Source organism: Eretmochelys imbricata, chromosome 3 (assembly GCF_965152235.1).
Source record: "Eretmochelys imbricata isolate rEreImb1 chromosome 3, rEreImb1.hap1, whole genome shotgun sequence".
In the NCBI taxonomy this organism is placed as follows: domain Eukaryota; kingdom Metazoa; phylum Chordata; order Testudines; family Cheloniidae; genus Eretmochelys; species Eretmochelys imbricata.
This window is the reverse complement of record NC_135574.1, coordinates 8,400,195-8,414,454: the sequence shown is the minus strand read 5'-3', so window position 1 is coordinate 8,414,454 and position 14,260 is coordinate 8,400,195. Positions and strand designations below refer to the sequence as shown.

Here is a 14,260-nt window from a genome sequence, read left to right as displayed (position 1 = left end):
GAGGCAGTCACAAAAGAACCAGGGCAATTCTGATACGTTTGACATTTTAATGAATATTTGTCAAATGCCTGCAATTCTGTCCCTCTTCCTGCTTCTCTCCATGCTCCCATTTTGCCTCTGCCCTTTCTTTCTGCCAGGTCTTTTCTCAGACACACTCCCCATGGCAGGTTCTGGTTCACAGATGATGATAACCCAGAGATATTTCCTCAGACTGCACTGCTCCTTGGGCCACGTCCCCCAAGCAGATGATTTGGAAGAAAATTTACCTCCCACATGCCAAAGAGGCAGTAAAAACCAACACCAGGAGAAGGCAGGCACAGAGGCTCGCTACTCCAGTGTGTTCAGCGCATATCTGCTCACAACCCTGGAGACTGCTGCTCACACAAGCCCCTAATCACTGTTTTTCCCCTTCCTCTCACAGATGGGTGCGTTCATCCTCTGTGGCTGCAATTTTTATTTTTTTTAACGTCTCTTGCAAAAAAGTATATAGAAGCACCTGGAAAGTATGGGATTTGGACAGTGCTTAATCTGTAATGAAAGAGCTGGGGCTCAAGCAATTAGGTGCCGAGACTCAAGCAATTTTTTTACTTTCATAACTGACAGCAAGCCCAGAGGTGCCGGGGCTATGAACTGCCAAGCCCAGAGGTGCCAGGGCTCAGCTCTGGCAAGCCCAGGCACAAATTAAGCACTGGTTTTGGAGGAGAACTGACTGATTTTATGCCTTCATTCTCGTGTTTATAACAACGAATCCTGGATTTGTACAATATGTGCCCGCAAAGAACATCGATCAACTTTGTACGTTAGCAAGGTTTGTTTGGAGGAAAGGTGCAAAGATCAAAATCGTGTCAAAATAAATCCTCACCTGTGTCACCACCAACACCAAATATTTTAAAAAACGGTTTCTCATCATTTATGCTGGTCGATAACTTTTTGAATTCCATTCAGTGTGACAATGGAACTACTCTAGTCAGTTTCATTTTCTTCATACTGGGTTTTGCTTTGTGCACTATTCCATGTTGCTGTGTTTGGCTTTCCAACACTGCATGGATGATTATTATTTGTGCTAGGTTCTGTACATACCATAGGAGATGGTTCTGTTCTCAGGAGCTTATTGTCTAAATAGTCAAGACAGAGACAGGGTGGGACAGGGATGAGCCATACAAGTAGAATGAACAGAATGATTGTTGACAAACATGTTAGAAAAAACCCTGTCGTTATGTATTTTTGAAACATATGAACTGATGTTCTAAGAGAAAGGATGGCTAGGCCACTAGCCTAGGACCCAGGAGGCCTGGGTTCAAGTCCCTGCTCTGCCACAGATTTCCTATGTGACATTGGATAAGTTACTTAGCCTCTCTGTCCCACAGTTCCCCATCTATACAATGAGGATACTAGCAGTACCCTGCCTCAGGGGTGTTGTGAGCACAAATACATCAATAATCTGTGAGGTGCTCAGATACTTTTATGGCCCCCATTAAATATATAAATAATGCAGGTATTAGGTTTCATAAACCTACACTTAAACTCTGCCCCACCCTCAAAACACCCCAAATTCAAACCCTACATCAGGGTCCTAAATTACTTGGCAGCTTCCTTTAGTAAGCGCAGAAAAACACTCTTTGCCCTACTGCAAGGGATCTCAAACTTTTTTTTGCTGGGACCCCCTTTGAAAATATTTCAGGCTGTGACAACCTTCCCATACCATGCCATCCTGACTTCTGTACTGCTAATGGCGGTAGTGCTGCCTTCAGAGCTGGGTGCCCGGCCAGCAGCCGCTGCTCTCACAACCCCCCTACAATAGTCTTGTGACCCCTTTTCGGGTCGGGACCCCCAGTTTGAGAAATGCTGCCCTAGTACCTATAACCACTTGGTTCAGGGGCAAATTTTCAGTTTTTATCACAACCGATTAAGACATGCCACTCTCCGTTATTGTTAAGGGGGATTTGGCATCTCACTCACCGCATGCAATGTTGAAAACCTACCCTTGAATGGAGTAAAGCTGCAACTATGTTAAAGGAGTTTCAAACAACAAGATGGGAAATTCAGCAGGAACTATTATTAGCTCCTGTTTATACTGTCATTTTTCTTATCAGTAGAAGATTATTTATACAGCTCCCAACCCAAGAGCTTCTTGTTTATCTTATTACAGAAACCATTAAAGAAAGTTGCTATAAAAAGCAGCTTCTGTATTTAGTACGAGCGCTAGTAAATGTTCTGCTGGGTTTTTCTCCTTATCAATCGTTTCTTTATTTTCTGGTCACCATTTCATAATTTCCTTTGCCATTTTTCACACTGTTCTCTTCTGACACTACAGACGACTTCACTGTGTGCCTTCTTCATTTACTACTCCATGTCAGTTTTATTATTTGATCACTTCATAAATTTATGGTCATTAAAAAACAAAACAAAAAACAAAACTAAGTAGGGGGAATATGGTTCAGACTGAAAGGCCTACATTGTACTACCTCAGCTACAGAATTCAACATTCAGCTACAATTAGATATTTTTTCTCTCCCCTCCTTTTCCCACCATCCCCCTCACCAGCAATGGAGAAATAAAAAGGAAAAAGTCATAGCTTGCTACTGCAGATGCATAGTAAAGAGTGTATTTTTTTTTTGTATGGTGCCTTTTGTACGAACTCTATCCCAAAACACTTCACAAAAATTAAACAGGATCCCAACAAGGAGAGCTGGGACCAAGGGTCAGAGCAAATCTAAGGCTGGAAGAAGTGGAGGAATTTGCAGTCAGGTTCCATGGCAGGGTCAAAACCAAAGGTCAGAGTCCAAGTGAAGTTTCAGGGTCCAGGTGAGGACGCAAAGTCCAAGGCAAGTCAAGGTCAGAGCAGGGAGCAGAAATGATTATGGCAACTACAGAAGATCCACACTGTCGTCTGGACACTTCCTGGAATGCCCCTTGGGTCTGTATAGAGTGGGGAGCCAGTGAGGAACCATGAGGCTGCTGCTTGTCAGACCCCTTGAGACGGGGCTTCCCATAGTCTGTGTCCACAGCAGGATGTTGGGCCATAGAACAGAAGCGGGTTACAGCTGCTGCTGAGTAGCATCATGGAGATGTCAGCAGCATGGCAGCTCAACAGACCTGGGTTCTAGACCTATAGGGGGTCTTACAAGTTGCTGCAGTGGAGGTAAGATTAGGCAAGGGAAAAAGAGGTTTTCAGAGGAGATTTTAAATGGGATGGAGGGAGACAAGAAAGTAGTCCCAAATGGCAGAAGATTGAGCAGAGAAGGCTCTCGCATCAAGAATGGTAAAATTATGTGAAGAGATGGGGAAGAAAAAAAAAGGGGGCCTCTGGCTGGCAAGTAGAAGGAGATAAAGAATCATATCCTCAGCTAGTGCAAATCAATTTACACCAGCTACGCTGATTTACATGAGCTGAAGATCTAGTTCAAGATCTGTGATTTGAAATTGACATATACACCACTTTAGCTACCATGCAGCCAACAGTCACTCACTCACGTGCTCGTCCCTAACAACCCAATTGAAGAATGCCTTTTTTAGGAGAGACAGGGGGAGTTAAAAGTTTACACCTGGAATCCTGAAGCAACGTCCTTCAATAGAGCTGCACTGTCCACATCAGCATTTTCTTTAAAGGCCTAACCGACTGGCAACACCTGCAGGCAAAGCTTTAGGGGAGGGGTTCATCCATGAGGTAGTCTTTTTTGGTCAAATTGGGATTTATAACAAGAGGGCCAGAAATAACCCTAATTTTGGAAAGATCCAAGGAATGCGTCTTGTTTCTTTTCCTTTGCTCACAGCATCTGCCTTTGTAAACCTAGAGTGGGTACACCGGAAGAGGTTGCACACTTCCCAAGCATTTGTTCACTCTCTCTTCACATGTGGGGAGAGATGGAAAAGAGCTAGAACACCATCCAGGCCATCTTCCCATCGGTGCAGGATCATTTCCTACAAGGCAATTCTCTAGAACTTCTCCTCTCACAAGAGTTTGGCACTTATAGTCACATTTTCTTTCTTAATTATCTGACTATTTCAAGACTTCTATTCAGGTGTGGGTCTAAAAATAAATAAATAAAGGTCAGGAAGAGTAAGTTGTTTTGTCTCCAGTTGTACTCCTGATTCTGCTACCAAACTCTCTGGATGGCCTTGGCCAAGCCACTTAAACCTCTCTGCAAAGAATTAATCCACATTTGTAAAGTGCTTTGCAAACAGCGTGTTGTGTGAAGGTCTAAATAGCTTTACTGGAGTTTGCTCACTCATCCCTAATGCCAATGGAGAAAAAGAGGGAAAGGGGAAGAAATACGGTACTTTCCCTTTTGAAACAAGGTTACAGATAATATGGCCATTCCCTCGCCCCTCACATCTGCCTTTTATTATTATTTGCGACTCAAGGACAAGTGGACAAACTCTCACAATCAGTATGCTAAGTGTATTGATGCCAGCTATGGATACATTCCCAGATATATATTTGTGTATATACATTTGCCACACGTAATAGTGTAACTTCAGAATTAAAGAAAACTGTTTTAGTTTTAAGATAGGAACTCTGCGCTTATTGCAATGCTGTAAAATAAAATTTGCTAGCAAAAGCCACACACACAAAAAGTGATTCACTGGGGAAGTTCTATGATGTGCGGGACAATGGGTCTTAAATCAAAGGCATACATTATCATGACTAAGCTGACAGATCTGCACTGCAATGCAGAAAGCCGAGCAATAATCCAACATCTGCACAGGCACACACAGGAGGCTAGACACAGGACTCAAAATGAATAAAGGGCTCTTCAAGCTCTTACCTGTTACCTGTGCAACAACTGCTTGAGAAATCCTCCGATTGGCAAGAAAGGCTTTGATTTCCTCCTTTATCACGCTGCTGTCCCTCCTACCAAAACAAAACAAAAAACAAGAGAGACAGACAGACCAAAGGGCACTCTGAAGATGTAAAATGGTTTCGTTTCCTTTGCTTAAGGGGTGGGGGCCTCTGCGTGGCGGGGGGGTGGGGGGGAGAACAGTCAAAATAGCTTACCAGTGGACACTTCTTTTAATGAGTGTCATGTTTGATCAAATCATCCCAGCAGGCGGATGGATGACTCATAGCCTATATAATTCATACTAGGTGTAGGGCTGCCATATGGAATGTACAAAGTTTCATTACACAGGGATGAATAAATCTCTCACACCAGCATTAAAACTCAGTCGTAAAATGAAGCACAAAAAATAAAAGATAGCAGGGTCTGCATGGTTAGCTCCACAAATGAGGATATCGACAAGCCCTCTCAAACATTTCCAACAACGGGGCTGAAGGAAGGAAAAGAGATTTCGCAACCTCCACGCCAACAACCTCCCTCGCCCCCAAAAGCCTGGTGTGTGGGTGCACTGAATGAAAGAATACCCGTCATCGTTATATCCCTAGTTTTTCTGGAAGGATTATTTTTAAAAAATGTGGAGAGATGGTTCAGAAGGGACTGAATAATTATGCTAAAAGAAAAAGAATTTACTGGTTTCTTAGGGGCTGTAATATGCAGCAAGCTTAAACTGCAGTAAACAAACGCCTGCACCTGTGAAATTCAGAATCCGTTTTGTTGGGCTTTTAAAATCAGGTCGGGTTTATTCCTGGGTAACACATTTTTTCTTTGACTTTTTCTGAGCAGGGTTCGGTGATCAAAATTGTAATGTGACCAGCCTCAAGCTTGGAAAGTGTGAGTGAAACACAAATACTGCAGGTTCGTCATCTCTTCTACGCCCAACCCGCACCCTCCACACAAGAAAACATGGGACATTTCAACAGGAACAAGCACCAAACACTATCTGGGGCATCATGCTCATGAACTCCCAATCCGACAACAGGTAGATTTCAGCGAAAGGAGCACCTGCCTACTGCTACCCTCAACTCTTTCAGATTCCCCACTATGCTGAGCCCAAGCAGCATGACTCACCACCTTTGTGGTTCTCCCCACTCATTTCCGAGTCTCCTTGACCCAGCCACCACACCTTCATTCAGTCCCTCCTTAAAATGCATGTCCTCCAGGGGTCTGCAAGCCCCAGTCCAATATTTGCCAAGTATACATGAGAAAACATAACACTCCAAAACAACGACGAACAGCAGCAACAACAACACCCCCCCCCCACAACTGAATTTAAAAGACATGCTACATTTCATCACTCATTCTGCCTCTTGCTTGAGCTAATCTTCCATCTCTCGTCTTATACACTATTAAGATCATGGATTCTTAATTTTGGAGCAACAACCACCCTAACCTTTCCCATATTGCTAAATGGAAGGGGTATCCTGCCTAACAAGGAAGAAGCCCCTCAACAGGAAAAAAGATGACCACTGATCTTGACTATAAGTTCTCCATAGATGATACCTGCCTTTTCATAATTGTTTTTATTTCAATGCTGTCATTCTTGGCCCTACATAACACACAAACAGAGGCAGTCCTGCCACAAGGAGCTTATGATCCAAAAGGCAGATAAGACATGATATATTAAGTCCGTGAAGAAGGCATTAACAGAGCTGTTTCCCTCTTCTCCCATACAACGTTGGGAAAGAGAAGGCATTGGACTGACATGAGCCCGTGGTGGAGAATCTCATGGGAGAAGAGGGCTGTTTCCAAGGGATTTGAATGTGGTGAGGATGGAAACAGTGCACTGAGATAAGGAACTCAATCCAGGCTTTGGAAAAAACTAAGACTGAAGAGGGATCCGTGACATAGCCCAGGACAAATGTGCACAGGGCTTCGAAGGGGAGGGTGGCCAACGGGGGACAAACATGCGGATAATTATCTAAGGCACCCCTCACACTATCGACAATACATATAAAAACTAAAGTAACCCTCCCGCCCCGCTCCACCCGAGATGCAGCTCTCTTCTTAGAAGGTTTGTCAGACTGATTTACTGAACCATCTACAAGTTTTACTAACCTCATCAATTCTTCCACTTTGTCATCTACGTCCAAGTCCTCTTCAGAAGCTTCAAAACTGTACGATCTTTGAGCCAAGCTGTTCGCAAGTGGATAGCGTGTGGGCGACATCTTCCCATTGAAAGCCGACAACCTCTCGTTACTCTCCCTCCCGTTCTGATTAGTAGTGCAAGGCTGTGGGGAGGTGTCGTAACTGTTGCTAGGCGATGGGGACATCCCAGAGTGCTGGGTCTGCGTAGAAGCTGTGGCTGTAGAGGAAGATGCTGGGATATTGTTGGTACTGTTGCCGTAGGAACCACCTCCATAGCTAGACCTTCTTCCAAACTTGTCACTATGCTCTTGATCGAGACGGTCCAAGGTTTCCAAGGCGTGGAGGATTTCGTGTCTGGTCATTCCAGTACGTCTCAGGCGCTGAAGCAGGTCTATCTGCTCTATAGTAAATCTGGGTTCATCTGTGTAGTGAGACATGGTTTCCAGCAGACTAAAAATAAGGTGAAATGTGAAAGCAAACAGTTTAGTGCAAAAGCTCACTATGGGACATGTACAGCATCTCAAGTATGGCACTTAACAGAAGACAATAGGCCTGATTCTGGTCTCATTTACACCAGTGTAAATCATATAAGTGAGAGGGCAAGCCGGCCCAATGGGTGGAATCCCTCTCACTCATTGAACTCGATGGCAAAGCTCCCATTAACTTTAGGTTCATTGTTTGTTTGCTTCTGATAAAGAATAACTTTGCATAGTTTTCAGAGAATACCTCACTCTCTTACTTCAAATCTCGCCCAACATACCTTTTGATTACTTTCCCATCCCCAGCTCCCTTTTCTACTCTCTTATCTTCAATAAACATGCCTTATGGAATGACAACAGTTGCTCCATAATTAAGGCTGCAACTGAGATTCCGTTATATGCCCAATTTTGCCCAACCCCCAAATCCACAAGGAAAGTCCCATTGGTAGAGCCCTGTGTGGATACAAAATTTGTATGCACATCTGATCCGCAAACATGGTCCATGGATATAAAGTGGATATCCAGATTTGCAGGGTTCTACCCATTGGCCTCAAAACTCGCAGGTTAGAGCTGGGCCAGAGGTACAATTTTTCTAAAAATATTCAGGGATGCAGAAAAGGGTTAATGAGTTTTATGATTCCCTAATGTCAGAAGTGTGAAGAGTTCAAATAGTCTTAACTTTTTTGAAGGAAGGAGAGAGCTACAACCCAGTTTCTTGAACTTCCCTAACTGAAATCTAGTGCCTTGCAGCACCAACGTTGATTGAAGTTTGATTTCAGAAGCTGTTAACTTTTGAATCTGGAATGTTGCCATGGATCACCAGACCTGACAAGCAGAGTGCAGCATGTCTAATTACTGTTAGAGACCTGAGCTCTTTCATTTAAAGAAATAAGGCCCCAGCCTTGTTCTTTGCCAAGGGAGATCTCATGTGTAATCACTAGGGAGGCTTGTCAAAAGAACTTTTTTCCTCCTAAACTTTGCATAATGCTGGACAATATCCTGAGGCTTGCTGGGCACTCCCCCTTCCTGGCAGGCCTCAGCAGATCCATGGGAAATGGCCATACGACCCCTTAATTTTTCTCCCCTCATAGTTCCCTCATAATAGCTCTTCTAAAGTCTGCAGGAAGCAGGGGCCCTTCTTTCAGCCATCAGAAGATCTTGGAGATCGCGGCTGGAGGTCAGAGGGCAGCATGAGAGTGGGGAAAAAATTATGGGGCATTCTTCCCTTCCTGTAGTCCTACACAAGGGTGTGAGGGGAGAAGCAATGGCAAACTCTCTGAAGCTCATTGGAGCCCACCTGGAATCCCAAGCATGGCAGTGGTGGGAGAGAGAGCTGACAACATACTGAAACCAGTGGGGGAATGGGGCCCCGACGAGAATCCCAAACCTTTATAGGAGTGGGGCTGCCTGCCCCAACAACCCTGCATCCTTAATGAACTCGGTGTTTATGTCTTTCTCTGTGCTGGGCCAAAGGCACACAGAAGCTGCAGTGGTATGGCAGTTCCCAGTCCTGACTACTACTGGTGTTGGTGTGGGTAAAGGGGGGTCCTTTCCAGGCACTCACACCCCAAGCTGGAGCTCTGTGACCTGCGGGGAGAGAGATGGGCCACGCTAGAGCTACGCTGCCGTACCATGATGCTGATACAGGGTGCAGGGGTCCCTTTAAAAAGGGTTTTGCCCTTGTCGATGGAATCCCAGGGTAGAGAGGGAGGGGCACTGAAGCAGAACCTCCCACCTCCAGTCCTGCACTGTTATATGTACTCAGTCCCTTTCACTGGTTTGCTTCTCACAACTGTAGAAGCGGCTACGGCTGCATTCTTAAAAAATGATTTAATGAACGAATGCACATTTTTCTTCTGAAGTCCACAAGTGTGTACATCCTCGCAACTGCTCTGCACTGCTGCTGCCACCGGTGGAGAGGTGGGTGGGTAGGGGGAGGAGGATTCACAGGGACTCATGCCCTCTCCAGGGGACCCTAGCTGCGAGGGTGGGATCAGGCTGAAGTCATGCCCCCAGCGCGGCTCTCCTGCTGCCACTGGCAGTGTATCACTCCCATGAGAGTCTGATTTTTATGGCTGATTAGTATTAATTTCTCCAATAAGGATTATTTTAAATTAAAAAAAAAACAAAAAAACTGGCTCCCAACTTAGCCCACTATAAGCAGAGAGTAACAGCCAGAGTAGAAATCTAATAACTGAATGGAATTGCAAACAATTAAGAGATGGAAGCCAGCTCCCAGATCATTTAGCTTAGTCCTGAGGGAAAATGAAATTATATATAATGTAGGGAATATCCTTCTCTGAATTCCATTCAGTTTGTTTGTCTTTCTATTACCAAGATGCCCTGAACGGTACACAGTGTTCCAGTGGTTGTCCAGTCATTTGTCTATCCTGCAAAACAAAGGTGGGTTCTTAACTCAGGTTTGCTAATCCAAGTTAAAAATAGCAGTGAAAACATAGCAACGCCAATTTTAACTTGGGTTAGCAACTTGAATTCAGCCCCAAGCTTTAATTAAAGCTACTAACCTAAATTGCCATGTCTTCATTGCCATTTTAACTGGAGTCAGCTACTGAAGGTTAGCTAACCCATCTTAAGAACACACACTACGGCTGTGTCTACACTTAAACCGCTACCGTGGTGCAGCTGCCGCTGTGCTGCTCTAGCGCTTCAGTGCAGACACTCACTACAGTGATGGGAGGTTTCTCCTGTCACTATAGTTAATCCGCCTCCCTGAGATGCAGTAGCTAGGTTGACAAGAGAATTCTTCTGTTGACCTAATCTTATCTACCCTGGGGATTTAACTACATCCCTCAAGGGGATGGATTTTTCACACCCCTGAAAGACATAGCTGGGTTGAACTAAGTTTTTAATATAGACCTGGCCTAAGTATTGTATCACGTACCTACCAACCCTTGGGTTCACATCACTTTCTAGTTTAATAACGTCTACAGATTTAGGCCAGGATCCTAAAATGCATTACACCCACACAGAGCCCCAGTGACCTCATAGGCTCTGGCAGGACTGGGGCCTTAATGTGCTCTTTAAGCTCGCTTCCAGATGTGGCTATGACTCCAAAACATAGTTTTAAAAGGTGTGGTGCTTTAGTAAATCCTCATTTGAGAGGATTTAATTCACAACCTTTTATTTGTTTTTAGATTGTATTTTCCTCTCTTTAGTCTGACCTCCAATTTCTGACTGAGGGCAGGGAGGGTTGTTCTAATGCAAAGAAAGGGAGCAGATTCAAATTAGACACTTAGGGTACATCTACCTTTTCCTGGGAGGTATGATTCCCAGCTTGAGCAGAGGTACCTGTGGTAGTTCTACTCGAGGCAGCATGCTAAAAATAGCAGTGTAGTTAGGGTAGCATGGGTAATAGGTTGGGCTAGCCACATGAGTACATGCCCACCGGGCCCCTCTCTGACACTGTCCGTGCTACCTCAGGTACAGTGATATTTTTAGCATGCTAGGTCAAGCAGAGCTAGCGTGGGTGAACTGAGGGTATGTCTACACCTTCCTGCTCCAGCAGGAATTCCAGCTTGAGGACATGTACCCGCACTAGCTTTGACTGAGCTAGCCCGGTGAAACTAGAAGTCTGGCTGCAGTCGCACAAGCAGTGGGAGGGGCTAGACACCTTAAGTACAATCCCTTCCGAGATGCTAGGAACATACTCAACATGGCCAGCCCCTCCGACTGCACTTCTGTTTTGAGCGCCCTTCCTCAATCAGAGCTAGTGTGGGTACGTTTCCTCGAGCTGGAATTTACATCTTCCAGCTCCAATGTAGACACACCCGAAGACTGGCACAATGTCAGGCAAGAGAAACACTGGCTCCTTGCAGGCTTTTGTGGCGAATCGGCTTTTGGTTTATCCAGTTTTCCTTTCCCAGCTCTCCATCACTTCTCAAAAAGGACCATCAACAATTCTGCAAATTTGTTAGTTAATTGTCTTAAGCATAACCTCACATGCTTTAAATTGTGAGTCAGACACCCAAAAACCACGAGCCAAGAGGTTTTTTTTAAATAATATATGTGAAAGACTTATTTGCTTTGTGGATTTTGAACGGCAGGTCACGTTTTCAAGACTTTCTACTCAATGATGAGGACTACAAAAAACTTGATTTTGTTTTTAAATGAAAGATGAGCTTCTCGCATATCCAAATGCGAGAGCTGGGACTTCAAGAAAAATACCACATAACGTGAGACCCACAATAAAAGTCACAAGAGTTGGCAACACTAGAACATGTTCAATGTTACCAAGCATCCACGGCGTTTTAAAGAATAACTACACTGAGTTGATAGTACAGTTATTTTAACCAGGTCTCAGTTACTTTCTAGTTCTTCATGCCTCCTTTTTCACTTTCCTTGTTAAAGACCAATTTACAAAGGAGTGAAGCAACCCAGCCACTTTAGAATAATTAATTTCATCCACCTCAATTAATTAATGGACATTCTCTAGTACTTTATCCCCACATAGGAGTCTGGTGGCATCTTAAAAGACTAACAGATTTATTTTGGCATAAGCTTTTGTGGGTGGAGCGGGGTGGACACCCGCTTGGGCCCAGAGGGGTTTAAGATAGCCCTGGGAGAGGGCTGGGGCAGGGGAAGAGCTGGGCTGATTGGCAGAGCAGCCGCAGCTGGGGGCCACGCCCCAAACAGACCCAGTGGGCTTTATAAAAGCCAGGCGCAGAAGAGCACACTCTTGCTAGCTTCTGAGAGGGAGGGACCTGGCTATAGGGACCTAGATTGGAGCAGGGCTGGGGAAGGGCCTGAGGAGCTCCAGCCAGGAAAGCCCCAGGCTGCGGCCTAACATTAGGCCCAACAGGTACTGGGGTTGCAGGGGACAGCCCAAGGTTAGACCGAGGCAGCGGCTCCAAACCCAACCTTGCCTGTGATGAGTGGCTCATACTGCAATCTGCCCCAAGGGGCGGGGGCTAGCTGGTGACTGGCAGGAGCCTATGACTGAGGCAAGGTAGGGATAGTGGGTGAAGGGTTCCCCTGGGAGGGGGAGACCCAGAACTGTGGGGTACTGCCAGGGGGCAGCACCCAGTGAAAGGGGCACCAGGGTCCTGGGAGGGACACGGGAGCCAGCAGCAAGGCGAGACACCGGCCTGAAGAGAGCGCTCTGGAGGCTGGAACACTAATTCCCTGAGATGACCAGAAGGAGGTGCTGCCAGTGAGTCTGCACCCAGTTACAGAGGGTAAAAAACCCACCTCTCCATGCATCTGAAGTGGGTTTTTTACCCACAAAAGCTTATGCCCAAATAAATCTATTAGTCTTTAAGGTGCTACCAGACTCCTTGTTGTTTTTACTACTAGCTATATCTACACTAGCACTTTTGTTGGTAAAATTGTCTGTCAGAGGTGTGTGTGTGTGTGTGGGGGAGGAACAAACCCACTCCTGATTGACTTAAGTTACACCGACAGAAGTGCTGGTGTGGACAGCACTGTTGGCAGGAGACGCTCTCCTACCAACATAGCTACTGCTGCTCGTTGGGACTTGTTTAATTATGCCACAAGAACAGGGGTCGCACAATGAAATTAATCGACAGCAGGTTTAAAATGTTGGATCATATTAAAGAAGTTCTGTATTAATCACAAATGAGTTTGATTCCCCATAGTTTAAATTCCAGGGTATTACTAATTAAGAGGTCTCTTGGTTTTTGGTACTGTTTCTCTCCCTCTATGTGTGAAACTTGCAAGCTGATAATTGTGTTTTCTAAGACAGACTGTTCTCAAAGCAATTCTTCGTAACAACTACTCACACAGAGAGAGACTCAAAGCAATACTCTGTAACAACAGAAAAAGCACCCAGAGACTCCCCGCCCTTTTGTTATATTCATCTTGCTTTAACAATTGTGATTAAAATAGAGATAGATGATGTATGTGGATGGATGCTTGGTGTGGATAATAACTGAATGATCAGGGAGGTGCCAGCCTAAGAATCCAGTGTCCAGCGGTTGAAGAAGGCGTCAAGTGGAAATAACCAGAGGACCCCTGGAGGGCAGACTGCAATCCACCGAACAGCCTCAAGATGAGAGAACCGAAGAACAAGATAACATCTGGCAGCACGGAGCAGTCAGGAATGTGCCATCTGCTGATTGATTCAGCAACAGCATGATGAAGCAATTCCCATAGACTGGCATAGGAAGAAATTCCTATAAAAATGGACTCTAGAAAGTGAGCACTTTGGGGTCTGATTCTGCAAACCAACTTCCAGGAGCATCAGATGCGCATCTGAGAAGGCCCTGCTCCCTCCTCCTGTTCAGGCCACCTGGCCAATGGCTTGCAATGAGCAACTCTAAGGCTGGTAACTATGATAACAACCTTACAGAACCTGTGTGGGTGTGTATGAATGAATGTGTGAATAAATATGAAATTGAATGGAATGTTATAGCTATAACTAACTGCTTACTATGATTCTTTCTGTATTCACAATAAATGTGGCATTTTGTCTTTTCCCCTTTAAGATCCTACTGGTTTTTATTTTATTGGTATAACAAACAAAGTACATCTTCATACAATCCACAGTGACCTGTGGAACTCATTGCCAGGGAATGTTGTGAAGGCCAAAAATATAACTGGGTTCAAAAAGGAATTAGATAAGTTCATAGAGGGTAGATCCAATTAGCCTTGGCTATTAGCCAAGATGGTCTGGGACAAAACCCATGCTCTAGGTCAGCGCTTCTCTAACTGTGGGTCGTGACCCCAAAGTGGCTTGGGACTACATTTTAATGAGGTCACCAAGGCTGGAGTAACACATGCTGGGGCGGAAGCCTGAGCCATGCTGCCCAGGGTCTGAAACCAAAGACCAAGGGCTTCCCGCCCTGGGTGGTGGGGCTCAGGTTACAGGGCCCTGGC

The 14,260-nt window shown here is 45.1% G+C and overlaps 1 protein-coding gene across 8 annotated transcripts in view; it reads right to left on the bottom strand.

The window, feature by feature from the left end:
- The window catches only part of HMBOX1 (homeobox containing 1), a 140,876-nt gene that overhangs the window by 50,565 nt on the left and 76,051 nt on the right, over nucleotides 1-14,260 (bottom strand). For all 8 annotated transcript variants that reach the window (XM_077812354.1, XM_077812360.1, XM_077812353.1 and 5 more), the window contains 2 exons: nucleotides 6,897-7,376; nucleotides 4,770-4,855 (listed from right to left, as the gene is read on the bottom strand). In XM_077812354.1, the coding sequence (XP_077668480.1) occupies nucleotides 4,770-4,855; nucleotides 6,897-7,376 (566 nt within the window). The remainder of the gene's footprint in view (nucleotides 1-4,769; nucleotides 4,856-6,896; nucleotides 7,377-14,260) is intronic.